The 18,006-nt window shown below is 38.7% G+C and overlaps 1 protein-coding gene across 1 annotated transcript in view; it reads left to right on the forward strand.

The window, feature by feature from the left end:
- The window catches only part of LOC104904834 (serine/threonine-protein kinase TOR), a 35,104-nt gene extending 24,507 nt beyond the window's left edge, over positions 1-10,597 (forward strand). The window contains exons 38-57 of the mRNA XM_010693230.4: positions 142-282; positions 523-651; positions 738-903; positions 993-1,207; positions 2,483-2,689; positions 3,159-3,272; positions 3,359-3,562; positions 3,773-3,853; positions 4,468-4,542; positions 4,637-4,703; positions 4,785-4,945; positions 5,042-5,215; positions 5,302-5,430; positions 5,509-5,592; positions 7,912-7,973; positions 8,045-8,117; positions 8,219-8,353; positions 8,867-9,034; positions 9,115-9,377; positions 10,201-10,597. Of these exons, the coding sequence (XP_010691532.2) occupies positions 142-282; positions 523-651; positions 738-903; positions 993-1,207; positions 2,483-2,689; positions 3,159-3,272; positions 3,359-3,562; positions 3,773-3,853; positions 4,468-4,542; positions 4,637-4,703; positions 4,785-4,945; positions 5,042-5,215; positions 5,302-5,430; positions 5,509-5,592; positions 7,912-7,973; positions 8,045-8,117; positions 8,219-8,353; positions 8,867-9,034; positions 9,115-9,377; positions 10,201-10,219 (2,667 nt within the window). The 3' untranslated portion in view covers positions 10,220-10,597. The remainder of the gene's footprint in view (positions 1-141; positions 283-522; positions 652-737; positions 904-992; positions 1,208-2,482; positions 2,690-3,158; positions 3,273-3,358; positions 3,563-3,772; positions 3,854-4,467; positions 4,543-4,636; positions 4,704-4,784; positions 4,946-5,041; positions 5,216-5,301; positions 5,431-5,508; positions 5,593-7,911; positions 7,974-8,044; positions 8,118-8,218; positions 8,354-8,866; positions 9,035-9,114; positions 9,378-10,200) is intronic.
- Positions 10,598-18,006: the final 7,409 nt, after the last annotated feature.

An 18,006-nucleotide genomic window follows, 5' to 3' on the forward strand; every position in this document is an offset into this window, starting at 1 on the left:
CTGCTGGCTTTGCTCCTCCGTAATTATATTCAAACTTGGAGTTTGGTTGCTTAGAGCATGGTTATCTTTCTTTTGTGTTCGCTGGATTGAATTAACTCACTTCTAGTTTCTATCTTGACTTGTCTACACTTGAATCTGTAGGTTTGGCAAGCTTTATTAGTAGTGAGAGCGCTTGTCCTGCCTCCAGCAGAAGACACCGAAACATGGTTGAAATTTTCTTCACTCTGCCGCAAAAGTGGGCGGATTAGTCAAGCCAAATCTACATTGATTAAACTTCTGCAGGTAATGGTGCATTTATTTAATATCCTTTAAATTTTTTAGATGCGCATATATTTTATAGGTAAACTAGTCAGTGGCCCCGGCTACGCCCTAGATGGTTGTGTTCCCGAAATTTGGTGGGAATTTTTTTTTATCTTCTGAAAAGAAGTTATTTTATTGATATCAATTATCATTCATCAAATCATTGTAACTTGATCACTTTATGATAATATTAATAATTTATGGTTGCTTTCAATTGTCTAGTACGACCCTGAAACATCTCCACGAAATGTACATTACCGTGGGCCCCCTCAAGTAATGCTTGCGTACTTAAAATATATATGGTCACTTGGGGAGGATCTCAAGCGGAGGGATGCATTTGCAAGGTTGCAGGTAAGGCTGAATCTCGTTATAATCCGTTGTGACTTGAAAAAAAAAACATAAGTGGCTGTAAAGTGATACACTGTTAATGTGAACAGGATTTGGCTATCGAGCTTTCTAGTGCGTCAAATATTCTGCCGACCTCTCAAACAGCATTGACAAATTCTTTAACTCCATCCACCCCCCTTGTTGCCCGGGTATATCTGAAACTTGGCACCTGGCAACGTGAACTTACTCCAATACTAGATGACGAGTCTATCAAAGGTATTTGATTTATTGGATATTGTGTGGTAAATGGTGGAATGTAGAATGCTTAATAAAGCCTTGTAATGATATGTTTATCCTTTTTGTAGAGATAATTGGTGCATTAAGAAATGCTACGCAGTGTGCACCTAAGTGGGGCAAGGCTTGGCACTCTTGGGCTCTATTTAATACTGCCGTGATGTCACATTATACTCTTAGAGGTTATGCAAGTACTGCAAGACAGTTCGTGGTTGCAGCTGTTACTGGATACTTCCATTCTATAGCATGTGCCGCCAATTCTAAGGGTGTCGATGACAGTTTGCAGGTAAACACTAGTGCCACAAGTTGAATCATGTTGCACTGGAAATTAGGTTCTTTTTAGAGCATTGCTTTTTCTCTTTTTTCTTTTTTCAAGTATTCACATGGTGGCCTTTCACTCATCTGAAATACACAAATAGTTGGGTAGTTTTTTTCTACTATACTCTTGTTTTAAACAACAAAATCCTTATGTTAAGAAGTTTTGGTTCCAAGGAGGTAACAGACCATGTAGCCTTCTCGCAGCAATGAGTGCTACTTCAAAATGAATGGAAAGAGCAGGAAGTTTGATTACTTCTTCATTAAAAAAAATTTGTGATGGACTAAGCTGAGTTTGGTTAATTCAACTTACTTGGATGCCAGATTTCTTCAGTCCAATGCCAATGAACATGATGTTATATCTACACCTCAATAGCCATGACTCATTAGACTAACATCTAATCTACCATTTCTGGAACGCTGCAACTGCATTTTTTGTTACATGCCTACCATGGATAAGGTTATAAATTAGTCAAAAGATCAAATATAATCATGAAATTGATGGAAGTTGCATGGAATTAAATGAAATTTGGTAATATAGCACTTGTGAGAAACTTATGTGACACCGCGACCACGATTCTTATCTTGTGTAGAGGAGACAAGCACGCAACAGTCCTTTCAGGCAACTATATGTTAACTTCTGTTTAAGAAAAGAGATTGATATTGTATTGTTGGACGAGACTAGAGATGGGGTTAACGTTAAATTAGAGAGATGGAGGCATAAGTTAGAATCTGCAGGGGTTAGGCCAAGTCAGAGCAAAACCTAGTACATGAGTGCTCTTTCGAGGGAATCAAGCGATGATGATGTAACATTGTAAGGTACTGAGTTACCCATAAGTGAGTGCCATAATCTTTATGTACCTTGAGTCAACTTTGAATGGGATTATTGACCATGACATGGCGCATAGGGTGTTTTGTACCTTGGGTCAATCCTATTACGTATGTCAACATCTGTTGCACACTTTGATATCGAGAAACATTATTCTGGTTATCCAGAATCCTAAGTTATTTGAGCTGAATGATGATTCTGTCTGCTTTCTTCCTTTTAACTCGTTCGTTTTAGTGGGACTTTTATTTGCCATATAGTTGTAATTTAGGTTGAACTTCTTCTGATTAATTATCATTTTTTGTGGACTCTGTGTAGCATGACATTTCACTTCCCATTATCCAAAATATAATCTGTCCTTGCTTGAAATTGTGTGGATGTTTATATGTTGAGATCTGAGCATCTTCCTTTATCCTTCAGGATATTCTCCGTCTTCTTACTCTGTGGTTCAATCATGGGTCAACTGCTGAAGTTCAAATGGCTCTTCAAAAGGGATTTCAACTCGTTAGTATAGATACGTGGCTGGTTGTTTTACCTCAAATCATTGCACGGATACATTCTAACAATCATGCTGTTAGAGAACTCATACAGTCACTTTTGGTGCGGATTGGACAAAGCCATCCTCAGGTTTGCCTTCAGCATCTTCATATTCAATGATTGCTATTATAGAAGACAAAAGAAATGCACAATGTACTAAAAACTCGACGTATAAGTAAATGCAAAATGCAATGAAATGTGTTCCTATGGTAAGGTCAGCAAAATTCTTTCTTCATGAATGGACATCTAAGATATTATTCATGGGAAGATTTCTAGGATTTGCACAAGTTAGAGAGAGATTTGGGCCTACTATCTCTTAAAATAACATGGCCTCACTGTGATCTTTATTAGTATTTTTCAGTGTATGAAGAATAGGAGACTTCATAAACTTTTCATACTTCATAGTTCAGTCTTTTTGTAAATCAGAGATTTGTTCATGATGTTGGTATGATGGTAAAGGGTTGCTGCTCTTCTAATTCTTATCCCTTTTTTTTTCCCTACTTTTACATTTCTGTTTCTTAACTATTTCTATCATTTAAGTTTGGTAACTTTTGTGCAGGCTCTTATGTATCCTCTTCTTGTGGCGTGCAAATCAATAAGTGATCTGCGCAGAGCTGCAGCTCAAAGAGTAGTTGAGAAAGTACGACAGCACAGCAGTGCACTTGTTGATGAGGTGCTTACAGAATTGATATTATATCTTGTTTTCCTCTTAGTATTTCTGCAACTCAATCAGGAATGATATCAACCCTCTGTACACAGGCTCAACTTGTCTCAAAGGAGTTAATTAGGGTCGCAATATTATGGCATGAAATGTGGCATGAAGGATTAGAAGAAGCTAGCCGTCTTTATTTTGGAGAACACAATATCGAGGGAATGTTGAAGGTCCTTGAGCCATTGCATGAGATGCTAGAGGAAGGTGCCATGAAGAGTAACACCACCATTAATGAGATGACCTTCATTCAGGTGGTCGATTTCCCTTTAACTGCATCAATGTGGTCCTCTTTAGTTTGAGCAAATAGACAGTTCTTCTTTTATTAAAATCTAATATAATTTTTTGAGTCCAGATTCCAAAGTGAGAAGTTCCTAAGATTTGAAGGCTATAATTTTATGCAATGAATGTTACATGGAGAATTTTTAATAGTAAGTTAATTATTGTTTTTGCTTGAATTCCAGACATACCGCCAGGACTTGCTACAAGCCTATGAATGCTGCATGAAATACAAAAGGACCGGCAAAGATGCAGAACTCACTCAGGTATATTGGAGACAAAATTCTTTCGACCTTTTTATTTAGAAAGTTAATGTTACTGTTCACAGCCATGGAAATGACGTTGACTTGGATTATCCATCCTGAATACTGTTATCGTATATTATGGCATCTTCATGAGAGAGAGAAGTAGAGAATTAGAAGGTGAAAGCTCCACGTTTTACTCGTTCTGTTGATTATGAACCCTTAATAGTTCCTCTTCCCTTCATTCATTGCTCCACTTTATAGCTGTATGTAGCCAAAAAAAAAAAAAACAGACGTGCTCTATCGCTGCTGATTCCGTTGAAAACTGAGCTAGCCTCTGATAAATTAGAAATCTTTTAGGAATAGTTTGTTTTCCTTCAAGATGTATTGCGAGGAATCACATCTCTGAGACTCTCATAAAGTATATTAATTTTGCATGTGGACCCTGGCACATGTCATCATCTTACTTAAATGCATTTGCTTTGTACATGATTCATACATCTACCCTGATATTTCATTGTGAGTTTGCAACCTTCTACCAACAGCTTTTGAAATTTGAGTTTGCTACATATATTAAGGCTGCACGAGATTGTTGTAGTTTGCATGCATGTTGCTTATGAGAGATTGCTTCTTGCCAGGCTTGGGACCTTTATTATCATGTCTTCAGACGGATAGATAGGCAGCTTCAATCACTTACTACGCTTGACTTGCAGGCATGAGTCATCTTCACCCTACTAAAAGTTCTCATTTCATTTTAATTGTCTCTTAATTATGCATCCTTTGTTTTTTCCACTTTTCCATGACCAGTCTGTTTCACCGGAGTTGCTGAGCTGCCGTGACTTGGAACTTGCAGTGCCTGGAACTTATCGTGCTGGTAAATATAATTGTATGATTGAAACTACTCTAGTTGTGTATTAGCTATTGATGTAATGCTTCGATCAACTTTACGATCTAGATGCATCAGTGGTGACTATCGTGTCATTTGCACCTCAACTTACTGTAATGACCTCTAAACAAAGGCCACGTAAGTTGACCATTCTTGGGAGTGATGGAGAGGACTACGCGTTCTTGCTTAAGGGGCATGAAGACCTACGTCAGGATGAACGCGTCATGCAGGTTTCCTCATATAACATGTTTTGCTTACTATGTACTACTTTGTCAAACATAAATTTCCTCTGCTGGCTGCTTTCTAATTGATTCAATCTTTTGCAGCTTTTTGGCTTGGTAAATACTCTTCTGGAGAATTCTCGAAAAACTGCTGAAAAAGATCTCTCCATCCAAAGATATTCTGTCATTCCTTTGTCTCCAAATAGTGGGCTAATCGGATGGGTTCCTAATTGTGATACTTTACATCACCTTATAAGGGAGTACAGGGATGCCAGAAAGGTCAGTTGAAGCTTGAAAGAAAGTTTCTTTCACCGTTTCAGCATCATAAGCTCTTTCTCTGACTTCTAAAATTTTATGGTTCTTAGATCACCCTAAATCAAGAACACAGGCTGATGCTCAGTTTCGCGCCAGACTATGACCATTTGCCACTTATATCTAAAGTTGAAGTTTTTGAATATGCTTTACAAAATACTGAAGGAAACGATTTATCAAAGGTGCTTACTTGTCTTGTAATCCAATAGCTCCTCATCTGGATTTTCTTCTCTTAAGGACTTGAATATATGGTTGGACAGGTGCTGTGGTTGAAAAGTCGCACATCAGAAGTCTGGCTGTACAGGCGAACTAATTATACAAGAAGTTTAGCAGTGATGAGCATGGTATGCAGTGCTTTCTGATTCTTTGTTTATACAAAGTCATTTGCTTTCTATATGTGAATGTGTGTGAGTGCGCGTGCATATGCCTGTGTCCCTAAGTCTAGTGTGAACAGGAACAACTTCTTGAGATTAAAAGATTCATTATAGCCATCTTCAAGCAAACTCTTGATCATGGGAAAAAAAGTAAAAAATAACGAAGAATTTTTTTTTTTAGTATGTAATACAAGGGCAACAAGTTTCAAGATATGGGGAACAATTCCAAAAGACTAGTAATTTTTTTTTTCTAATACAAGGCAAGGTTAAAATGGATATTCACAATAATTAAAACATTTATAACACTCCCCCTTGATTGTCCATTCTCTAAAATTATACAACGCCTTATATGCACATGAAATGCTGCCTCATTAAAAATCTTACCAGGAAAACCCAGTGGAAGACCATGGTTAAGGGAAAAAAAGTGCCGCTCGTATTTACTGTCCCTCATGATTACATCACTCAAGATCTTTAATACGGCGCAATCCAAGTTGGTAAATAAATCTGCTAGATTTTCAGTTGATCGAATCTGCATGACATTTATATCGCCATTCTTCTGAAGATCATGAGTGAAAAAGAATTTTGGTGAGATGTGCTTTGCTCAGTCACCTTTGATGTATCCCGCCTTGAGTTGAGCAATGCAAGCTGCATTATCTTCATATATAGTTGTCGGTGCTTCGTTTCTGAAGAATAAACCACGATCTTCTCGTATATGTTGAATTACAGACCGTAACCATATACATTCACGACTAGCCTCATGGATAGCTCAAATCTCAGAATGGTTAGAAGAAGTAGTTGTAATCGTTTGTTTCATAGAACGCCAAGAGATGGCAGTACCTCCACAAGTGAAAACATAACCACTTTGGGATCGAGCATTATTAGGATCAGACAAGTACCCCTGCAAAACCAATTAAATCTTCTTTGGGTAGATTAGTGAAGAACAAGCCAAATCTTTCATACCTTGGACTTTGGAGGTAACGAAGGACATGAACTAAACCTTGCTAACAAATTCATAGCAAATGATATGGCAGGTCTTATATGACTAGCAAAGTACATCAATGCCCCTATAGCACTTAAATGTGGTATGTCAAGACCAAGAATCTCTTTATTTTTCCGAGGGGGAAAGGGACCTTCTCCACATCAAGTGATCTTACAATTGTAGGGCTACTTAAAGGACATGAATTAGCTCAATTACGAAAAGGAAAATTGTGGGAAATATACAAAATCTTATGCAACCATTTTATACACCCAATTACACAATATGAATAGGCCGTATCTGATTATCCGTGTTAGAATCAGTGTCAAGCTAAAGTAAACTAAATCTAGTGTTGGACATCAAAATCTCAGTTTTGGGATTGTACTCCTTCGAATTATCACTACAGTGAAGAGGAATTCTTATTTGCTTTTGTTTTAAAATGAAATAATACCTAGTATAAATTCTTTGCCTTACCCCATGATCTGTTTGGTCTAAGGAGCATGCCTATCCACTTTATAGATCTGTCATATAACAACAACAATAGATGTGGAAGGGTGGATAGCTTACTAAATAATGTGCTAGTGATGTGCTTCGCCACGGAATAGGTGGAGATGCTGGAGCAAGAGAGATAGGAGGTAAAAATGTACTGAGTAAAGAAAGGTGAGAGATGGGTAACTCCACTTCTTCCGCAAGAAAAGGACATGCCTTGCTGAGAGTGGTTTGGTTGTGTCAGTCTATGTTGCAGACAGTTATTGGGTTCTCCTCATCCTCAGATGTCCTGGCTTGTGGATACATGCGGAAATGGCATGGATCTGTATCATGAGTGCTATATTTCTATCCTTGTAGTTAAACTTGGTCTATCTTTTTATCTTTCCCTTTTCTGTTTCTTTTTTGTCAGTGATGAATCCTGGTTTGTGTTTGCAACTACTGTCCAATTCCTTTCCTGGTATGCGATCTTGTGTGCACGGGAAAGACCAATATAGTCGTATACTTTTTTTCTTATGCGACTGTTGACCCACATAATCCTGGGTATCAAATCTTAGGTTGGCTTCTTCTCGAGTTGCCGAAGGTATGAAGATGATAGATCCTTGGACTTTGGGCCTAGGTGTGCTGCCTCGTTCCCCCTGGACCCTTGTACAATTATCACTAGCTATGCACCATTGGAACCTTTGGCTATGATGCTCTCTTCATACACCTACACTTAATTAGATATATCTTAGTGTGTAATTGAAGTATTTGATACCACATGATCATCCTTCTGCTTACTTTGGAATTTACCAGCTCCCTAACATATTTGCTTTTTATTCTATCAGGTCGGTTACCTTCTTGGCTTGGGTGATCGACACCCAAGTAACCTTATGCTACATCGTTACAGGTATTGATCTTTAATGTAGCTTAGCAAAACTAGTGGTAGATTTGATTCTAATTACCTGTACTTCTTCACAGTGGTAAGATACTGCATATTGATTTTGGGGACTGCTTTGAAGCATCCATGAATAGAGAGAAATTTCCTGAGAAGGTGCAGTATGCCTTCTTATATTCTGCTCGACTGTATCCATGGAAATTCATATAATTTCATGTAGAGAACTGCATGCAACTGACCTATTGTACAATGTGCAGGTGCCTTTCCGCTTGACTAGAATGCTTGTGAAAGCTATGGAAGTCAGTGGAATAGAGGGTACCTTCCGCACGACATGTGAAAATGTGATGCAAGTTCTTAGAACAAACAAGGACAGTGTCATGGCCATGATGGAGGTAAAGATGCCTATAGGCTCTAGTTCATATTTTTAGCTTGACATTATGTGACTATTGGAGATGATCTAGAAAATTGTAGGACTTGCTCTAGAGTCCCCCTTTTGACATACTGATAAATATTACTTCCGGTTTTGAAAGGATGCAACATGTTGACCTATACGCTTGCTCTAGTGTGTAACTTTGACCATTAATATCTTTAATTATGTATTACTGTAAATTAAAAAGTTGATATCTTGTAAATATACATTAGGACAAATCCAACACCATCGTACATACTTAATTTGTTGTATATACTAGTAAAATATTCCCGGTCAAATTTGATACATGAATAGTGCTAAAGTCAAAAGTTGCAACTTAAATAAGATAGCGGCATTGAATATTTAAATGTGAAGCATGAATAGGATTAATATCTTTGCGCCACATGGTATAGAAGCTCTTTGTAGCTTGTTTTTTCTAGACATGAAGTATGATAGGCATAGCTATCTAAATCATAATTCATCATTTTTGGTTTAGGCCTTCGTCCATGACCCTCTTATCAACTGGCGTCTTTTCAACTTCAATGAAGTTCCACAAATCTCTACTCTTGCAAGTGGTCCTGCTGTCGTTGATGGTGAAGAACCTTCAACGAGCAACAATCTTTCTCATCCCCAGCGTGGAGCTCGAGAGAGAGAACTACTTCAGGTTTGAGAATCTCACTCTAAGGACTTGAATTGGTGTACCTTTCTGATATTGATATCATATTCTCTGTTTTGCTGCCTCAGGCTGTTAATCAACTTGGTGATGCTAATGAGGTTCTGAATGAACGTGCTGTAATGGTTATGGCTCGAATGAGTAACAAGCTTACAGGGCGTGACTTTTCTACAGCTTCTTCTTCTGCTGGTGCAGTCCCACATGCAGCGGATAGTAGTTACTCAGCATTTGGAGATGCTCGTGAAGCTGAACATGGCTTATCTGTCAAACTACAGGTTCAAAAGTTGATAGCTCAGGCTACTTCATATGAGAATTTATGCCAAAATTATGTTGGGTAAGAAATCCTAATCTTGTCCTGTAAATCTATGGTACTACCCCCCCCCCCCCTCCAACCCACCCATTTGATTGATAGTTGTAAGAATTCTTACAACACCTCACTCTCCCCTCCCTCCCCTCCCCCCCCCCCCCTCCCCCCCCCCCCCCCCCCCCTCCAACCCACCCATTTGACTGATAGTTGTAAGAATTCTTACAACACTCCTCCCCCCTCCCCGCCCCACCCACCCTTTCTGACACAACAGTAAAACAGATGGAAGGGGTGGAGTGCACAAACATCCACACACTACATACTAAAGAGAAGGGAGAGAACCAAATTTCGTTTGTTTTCACCAATTCCTTAATATTGGAACTTGATCCCTTAAATAGTATACATTAACAGGTGCTTAGGTTTTATTTTTTCTTGACATTTGTGTGTGGGGTGCATCAGGTCTTTTAGGTGCATAGCTGCCAGTTCTTTCTACTGGCTTAGGCATCAAAGCTTTTCATTTATAAATGTATGTTTATCAGCAAATTAGCAAAGCTTTTCTTCTTTGTTTGACAAGTATGCTCTTCAGTATGGCTAGACAATGTTGCAGATTCTAAAATAAGTGATACCATCCAATAGGAAGATATAATTGCTTGAAATGAGCTTTCACAGAAACCAATGGGGGGATCCTCAACTTATATTTGCCTCATTTTGAACTTTGATTTTGTACTATTTCCATCTCAACTATGTGTAGCCTCATTCAGCATGCCTACTTTTCCTAATCTCATCCCCGCTAAGTGCATTTGGTGTTATCTCATGTCACTCCCTGCCTAACATGCACATTTCATCTTTTCAGGTGGTGCCCATTTTGGTGAGCAACAATGTTGCTTACGGTGTACATAAGTGTTTGCTTTGTTGTATACTTGTATTGCAACAAAGGCTGTATATATATATATCTTATTATGTACATATATGAATAGTATTGTAGCATTGTTTTTGTACAGAAATGTCATAATGCAATGAGGGCGCATGATACAGGCTCTTGTGGAAGAAGATTTGTTGTGTAACCTTAAGATCAAATTCATTATTGCTTAACCGGCCTACTGCTGTAGGTATTTGTAAGTCGTAACTATCAAAGGCCCAGCTTGTCTATTATGTTCCATGTACACCTAGAGCGCTGAGCATACCATGTATCCTATTAGAAGTAACTTCAATATATATTTTTTATCATCAATAATTCTTCCTTCGTCTAATCGTCTCATGTAGTTTTGAAATTTATCATCACTTGTAGCTTTATGCAATTAGCTGTTTGGTTCTCAATTGTAATTTTATTCAAGTAGATATAGTAAGAGATAGGTGGTCTTTTTCGTGCTTGATATTTGCACAAGGGTTGAGGTTTTTTCTTTAGTTTTGGGCAAGTGTTTTCCGCTATTATAACAAACATTTTAACCAAGTACAAATAATCTCGAAATTGCATCAACTTTTTGGAATATACCGGTGATCTAAAACGAGTGAAGCTTGGTGTTGCAAAACACGCTATGTACCTTCAAAACTCAAAAGGATGCAAATCATGCAATCATGCATGTATCACGAGAATTTACAAATAGACGTTGTTACAACTTATAATTATCTTTACCTTGTGAGAGATTATAGAAGTTGTTTACTTGTTCTCTTGCCAAAACGATAATTTCTACTCCAAAATCTAAACACTAGATGCTTAAAGGAAAACCAAACAAAGGATAACTCTTAAGAGACTATATTGAGTACTTACACACAAAGTACGCAATAACAACTTTGATTGGGAAAATGATCATCAAAGACATTGTTTTTGCAACCTAGGAAAAGTCTATGAGTTAGCTTATAAAATATGGGTTGAGGTTGAAAAACTATTTAGTCGACTCATCAAACTTCGAGACAATGCGGTAATCAGGAATAGCAGTGAGGGAAGAAATGGTGAGGATCAACAACTTGACGTACGTGTTCACTCCGAAAATATGGAAGCAAAAAAACAAAACCACTGTTAATAATATGAACTACCAAACTTCGGATAGTAGAGCACTAGACTTATGTTTACGAACATGCAATTTGTAAGTGATATTATTTAGAGAGTTCGTGTTTAACAAACTGTTAGATATAAAACGAAACTGACATTAGAAGAAATAAACTACAAATGAAACCATAAATCTCAACTTGCTCTTGACAATTGACATCTTGGTAAAATTTATATACTACCTCCGTTTCTTAATAAGTGCAACATTTCCCTTATTTGGAATAGTCACAATAAGTGCAACCAAGCTCAAAATGGTAAAAAAAGTTCAATATTATTACAAATATGCCACCAAAAAGCAAGAGGGAACCACAACTTTTTTGTTTCTTCACTTGAATTACTCTACTTTATTGTGGTCCCAACTTTCTCTCTCTACATTCCTTGGTATTCCCCCACTTTCTCTATGTTGCACTTATTAAGAAACGGATGAAGTATATATTTTTAAAACAAAAGGGGAAACGTAATCCATATAATCTCTACTCTTGTAATCTTATTATCATAGTAAGCCTAATATCTATAAACTTCTTGTTGAAGATAGCACAGCAAAATAGGCCCTCTTGGACCTATGTTTAATCTCTCTCAGCCCATTGTCTCTAGTAATGGCATTTTAGTAATATGTCCTTGTTTTGTCTTGTAGTAAAGATCTCTTGGATCACGTGCCTGGTCCTAGGATTATGTAGGGTTTCCTTTCTTTTTGTATTAGCTCACATATATAAGCATTAGACTGTAAGGAATGAAGGACATGAGAGAGATAAATGAATGAGAAAAGCTGCTGCTATGAGCAACCTTGAATGAAAATACTTCACTGAATTAGCTGATTGTTCATGACATAAATGTCATCATGGTATCAGAGCTTGAGGTTCGTTAAATCCTTCTGTTTTTTTATTTAAAGTCTCAATCTTTATTGTTGTTGCACTGTGTAGTTGGTTCTCATGAAACATGCGCAGTAGGTTCTTCTTGTGTGAAAAATAATATCTATCAATGCTGTGAGGTTGTCTGCATAAAGAAGTAGAGTGTTTTAAATTTCCCAGAAAGTAACTAAAGATTGAGTCTTTCAGTGATTTAGTGAAGTTATTTGAAAGTCTAGAAGGAAAAATGACTAACACTAAAATAGAGCCAGGTAGCTCTTTATACCTTCACCCTTCAGAAGGGACTCCACACTATAAGTGTTGAGAAGTTAGAAGGACATCAAATTACAGATCTTGGAAAAGATCATTTGAGATAAGCCTTGCTTCAAAGAGAAAGCTGGGGTTTGTGACAGGGGGAGAGAAAAAAGATAGCACTGATGAAGTAAAGAGTGAAGCGTGGGAAACGTGTAACAATATGGTGATTTCATGGATCCTGACCTCTGTGTCTGAATCCATTAAAAAGTCAGTGATGTTTGTTACCAATGCTGCTGAGATTTGGAGACATGGAGAAGAAAATTTCTCAGTAGCTAATGGTGCAAGAAAGTATAAACTTCATAAGGCTGTTTATGAAACAAAGCAGCAAGGAAGAGGAGTGGCTGAATATTATACTGAGATAAAGAGCATATGGGAGGAACTGGATGCCTGAGAGACTACCCTGCAGTCACCAAACTTGAACCAGAAGTAGTTGCTTACATAGGAGCTGTGCAGAAAGAAGAAGAAGAGGAACGCTTGTTCCAATTTTTGAATGGCTTGGATGAGTGCTTTGGGACTCAGAGAAGTCACATCCTTATGATGACTCCCTTGCCTAATGTAGAAACTGTATGTGGTATGGTTCAGCAAGAAGAGTCCCAAAGAGATGCATTTAGCAGCATAAAGCAAGAAAATGAAGTGTTTGCCATGTATAGTAAAAGAAGTGAGATGAACTGTTCTAACTGTGGGAAAGTTGGTCATGGTGCTGACAAATGTTGGGCATGTAAGGCCTGTGGGAAGACTGGTCACACAACTGAGAAATGCTGGACAGTGGTTGGCTTCCCAAGCAAGCTACCTAAGTCTCAAAGAGACTTCAAAGGAAAGAGCAAGGAAGTGGTGTATAAAGGTATGCAAGGAAGAGATGTTAAGCAGAGTATTCCCAGATGGAACAAAGGTAAGCAAGAAGGAAGAGTGCAAATGTCTGCTAATGTGTGTAGTCAGAATGAAGGAGGTAGTAATGGTGGGATCACTGCTCAGCAGTTGGAGCAGCTTCTCAAGCTTCTGCCTCTTCCTTCAAGAAGCAAGGATGATGATTCAGGAGATGAAATGGAAACAAACTTTGCTGAAATGATCAAATGCAATCTTGCACAATCTATGTGTAAAGATTGGATCCTCGACTCTGGCGCAACTCATCACATGACAGGGAACTTTGAGCTCCTTGAAAACCCCACAAAGGCCACACATCAGCCAAGCATCAGCCTGCCTAATGGTGAAACCTCTCTTGTTTCCCATAGTGGAGAGACACAGGTAGCTGGAAACATGAAACTTCACAAAGTAATGTATATTCCATCATTTAGGCACAACCTTGTGTCTATTCAAAAGCTTACTCAACATCATGGGTGCAAAGTGTTGTTTCACCCTGATTTTTGCATTATCCAAGATGGGAAAAGCTCCCAGGTTCTTGCTATTGGGAGAGCTGTGAAGGGAATATATTACCTGGTGAATGAACCAGTGGAATGTGTGATAGACAAGGTCTATCAGGACTTGACTCAGTTGAATGAACATGATGAACGAAAAAGAAAAACAATGGCTGCTAACACTCAGCTAAAAATACCTACTACTGTTGCCAAGAAGAAAGTGAATCTAACTACTGTATGGCATTGCAGGCTTGGGCATGCCCCTGTAGAAAAGATAGGGAAAATTGAGGGCTTGCATGGTTTTGATGCTAAATGCAGTGAAGAGTGTCTGACTTGCCCTGTAGCCAAGTTCAGCAAGCTTCCTTTTCCTAAAAGCACAAGCAGAGCCAATAAACCATTTGATTTGATCCACATAGACACTTGGGACCCCTATAGGGTGAGCACTAGACATGGTCAACAGTATTTCTTGACCATAGTGGATGACCACACAAGAGTCACCTGGATTCATCTTCTCAAGATGAAAAATGAAGCATTTAGAGTGATTGAAGAGTTTGTGAACATGGCTACTACTCAATACAATCAGAAAGTGAAGAGAGTGAGATCTGATAATGCTTGGGAATATGATGATAGGCACTGCAAACTGTTCTTTGGTAAACTGGGGATACAACATGAGACTACATGTGTAGACACACCTCAGCAAAATGGGAGAGCTGAGAGAAGGCACAGGAACTTGTTAGAAATGGGGAGAGCTTTGCGGTTTCAGAGTGGTCTGCCACTCCAATATTGGGGTGACTGTCTCATGACTGCAACATTCATCACCAATAGAGTACCATCATCTGTGCTTGGACATCAAACACCATTTGAGGTACTTCACTCTCACAAACCTGACTACACTAAAATGAGAAGCTTTGGATGCTAGCTATAGCTGTTAATCCTGAAAAAACTAGTGATAAATTCAAGCCTAGAGGAGTCCCTTGTGTCTTCCTAGGGTATCCAAGTAGTCAAAAGGGGTACAAGCTCTTGAATCTGCTTACTAATCATGTTTTTGTCAGTAGGCATGTCAAATTCTATGAGCACATCTTTCCATATCATGTTTTCAAACCCACTAGTGAAAAAACTACACCTTTTGCCCTTGATGATTTTGACATCTATTCAGAACCTCTCACACCTGAGGCTGTACCTACCCCTTACACAAATGAGTGCCCTTCTCCAGTTCACTCTTCCATTCCCACTGAAGACTTTACTGCACCTACAGACCCCCCTCTAATACCCTCTACTGTCAATACACAACCTCCCACTCTTCCTACTAGACACTCAACTAGAAACCATCAACCTCCAGCATGGCTCAATGATTATTACACTGGCCATGCCTCTCTTCACAACACCTCCCCTCTACCTATATCTCCTTGTACTGACACTCACAGCTCCAGTGAGTTCAGTTGTTTTCTCTCTCAAATTCTTCCTACCAGTGAACCTAAAACCTTTAAAGAAGCTCTCAAACACAAGCAGTGGATCACTGCCATGAATGAAGAACTCAGTGCCCTAGAGGCCAATCACACCTGGGAAATCACCTCCCTGCCTTCACATAAAAAACCTATAGCTTGCAAATGGCTCTATAAAGTTAAATACAACCCAGATGGGACTGTGGATAGACACAAAGCCAGGCTAGTCATCATGGGCAACAGACAAAGATATGGCATTGATTATGAAGATACATTTGCACCTGTAGCTAAGATGGCTACTGTTAGATCCTTTCTTGCTGTAGCTTCCATTCAGGGCTGGTTAGTGCATCAAATGGATGTTAAAAATGCTTTTTTGCATGGTGATTTACAGGAAGTGGTGTACATGAAGTTACCCCCAGGCTATCAGGGACTTGGTCACAGATTCTCTGTTGCATCTGAGGGGGAGTCTACCTCTCCTCCTAATCAAGTGTGCAAGCTTCTTAAGTCCCTCTATGGTTTAAAGCAGGCTCCCAGGCAATGGTTTGCCAAGCTCAGCTCTGCTCTCAAGGCCTTCTCTTTTCATCAGTCCAAGTGTGACTACTCTCTCTTCACCAAGGTTCAAGGCCAGTCCTTCACTGCTATACTCATCTATGTAGATGACTTACTTGTTGCTGGTAACAACTTAACTAGCATTAATGAAGCTAAAGCTTTCCTCTCTTCTCAATTTCAAATGAAAGACCTTGGTAACCTTAGGTATTTTCTGGGTTTGGAAGTAGACAGAAATGATCAAGGCATCTTCCTCTCTCAAAGGAAATACCTTCATGATCTCCTCTCTCAGTATAACATGTCTCATTGCAAGCCTCTGAAGCTCCCTATGGACAGTCATATGAAGTTAACTCATGATCTTGGTGATCCTCTCCCAGATCCCACCTCCTATCAACAACTGGTTGGCAAACTCATTTATCTCACATTGACAAGACCTGACATAGCCTATGCCATCCATGTACTTAGTCAGTTTATGCACAGCCCAACTTCTGTTCACCTACAAGCTGCAAAACGGGTGCTCAGATATCTCTCAGGCTCTCCTCATCAAGGCATTCTCCTTGCTTCTTCATCTGCAGCTAAGCTTTATGCCTACTGTGATAGTGATTGGGCAGGCTGCCCCAACACTAGGAGGTCAACCTCTGGCTTCTGTGTACTCCTTGGTCAATCACCTATATCCTGGAAGAGCAAAAGACAATCTGTTGTAGCTCGTTCCACTGCAGAAGCAGAATACAGATCAATGGCATTCACTGTGTGTGAAGTAATGTGGCTCAAAAACCTCCTCAAAGATCTTGGTTTGAAGTCCCTTGGTAACACCCCCATCTTTTGTGATAACCAAGCTGCTCTCGCCATCTCTGCCAATCCAGTGCACCATGAAAAAACCAAACATGTCGACATAGATTGTCACTTCATTCGAGACAAGACTCAAGATGGTCTCATCAACCCCACCTACATTCCTTCCTCCAAGAAATTGGCAGATATACTCACTAAGCAACTCCCTTCCACTCAACATCAGCTGCTACTGCGCAAGCTGGGAGTGTGCACATCCCCACTCTCAGCTTGAGGGGGAGTGTTGAAGATAGCACAGCAAAATAGGCCCTCTTGGACCTATGTTTAATCTCTCTCAGCCCATTGTCTCTAGTAATGGCATTTTAGTAATATGTCCTTGTTTTGTCTTGTAGTAAAGATCTCTTGGATCACGTGCCTGGTCCTAGGAATTACTGTAGGGTTTCCTTTTCTTTTGTATTAGCTCACATATATAAGCATTAGAGCTGTAAGGAATGAAGGACATGAGAGAGATAAATGAATGAGAAAAGCTGCTGCTATGAGCAACCTTGAATGAAAATACTTCACTGAATTAGCTGATTGTTCATGACATAAATGTCATCACTTCTAGAATTGGAAAATAAGCTAAGTAGCTCTCTCAAGTAATAGAATTACATTAACATTTTTAGATCTAACAGATGCCTAATACGAGTGAAACTCGTATTTTCGATACTCCTTTTTGTAACATTTTGGAGTCCATGTTTCCTATACTAGTGAAACACTTGCTCTTATATAGAACTTAGTGGTTTGTATTGCGCCTTTCGATTTTGAGGTTTGCGGTTCAATTCCCACTAGAGTCACTTTGAGGGTAGGATTTTTCCTGATCCTCCCCCTATTGTTAGAATGTCTAGTTCGCTAACTCGAATCGGATTAACCTATGCGAGGTTTTAGTCTGATAGGGCAATTCGTCTTATCAATCCAAAAATAATAATAGGAGTAGGATTATACTCTCTTTGCTTCGAAACAGAAGGTGTATCTATATATATTATCACAATGCTGAAAAAAAATACAGCTTCTTGTTTTCTAAGTTACTCCTTTAGGACTTGACACATTTTGTACAACTTTAGACATCAATATCTTTTTTTTTTTACGACAAACATCAATATCGTTAATGTATAAGTAAAATTTATAAAAATATATACCGCAATAAAGCTAAGATGATCTCACATTAATTTTTCATCTTAATGTATAGTAATACAAGAGTTTTAAATTATATTACTTCCTCCATTTTTATTTTTTTTACTTGCATCAACTCTAACGTAAAATTTAGTTAGGAGAGAAGTAGAGAGG

The sequence above is a fragment of the Beta vulgaris genome, chromosome 9 (assembly GCF_026745355.1).
Source record: "Beta vulgaris subsp. vulgaris cultivar EL10 chromosome 9, EL10.2, whole genome shotgun sequence".
Taxonomy (NCBI): Eukaryota; Viridiplantae; Streptophyta; class Magnoliopsida; order Caryophyllales; family Amaranthaceae; genus Beta; species Beta vulgaris.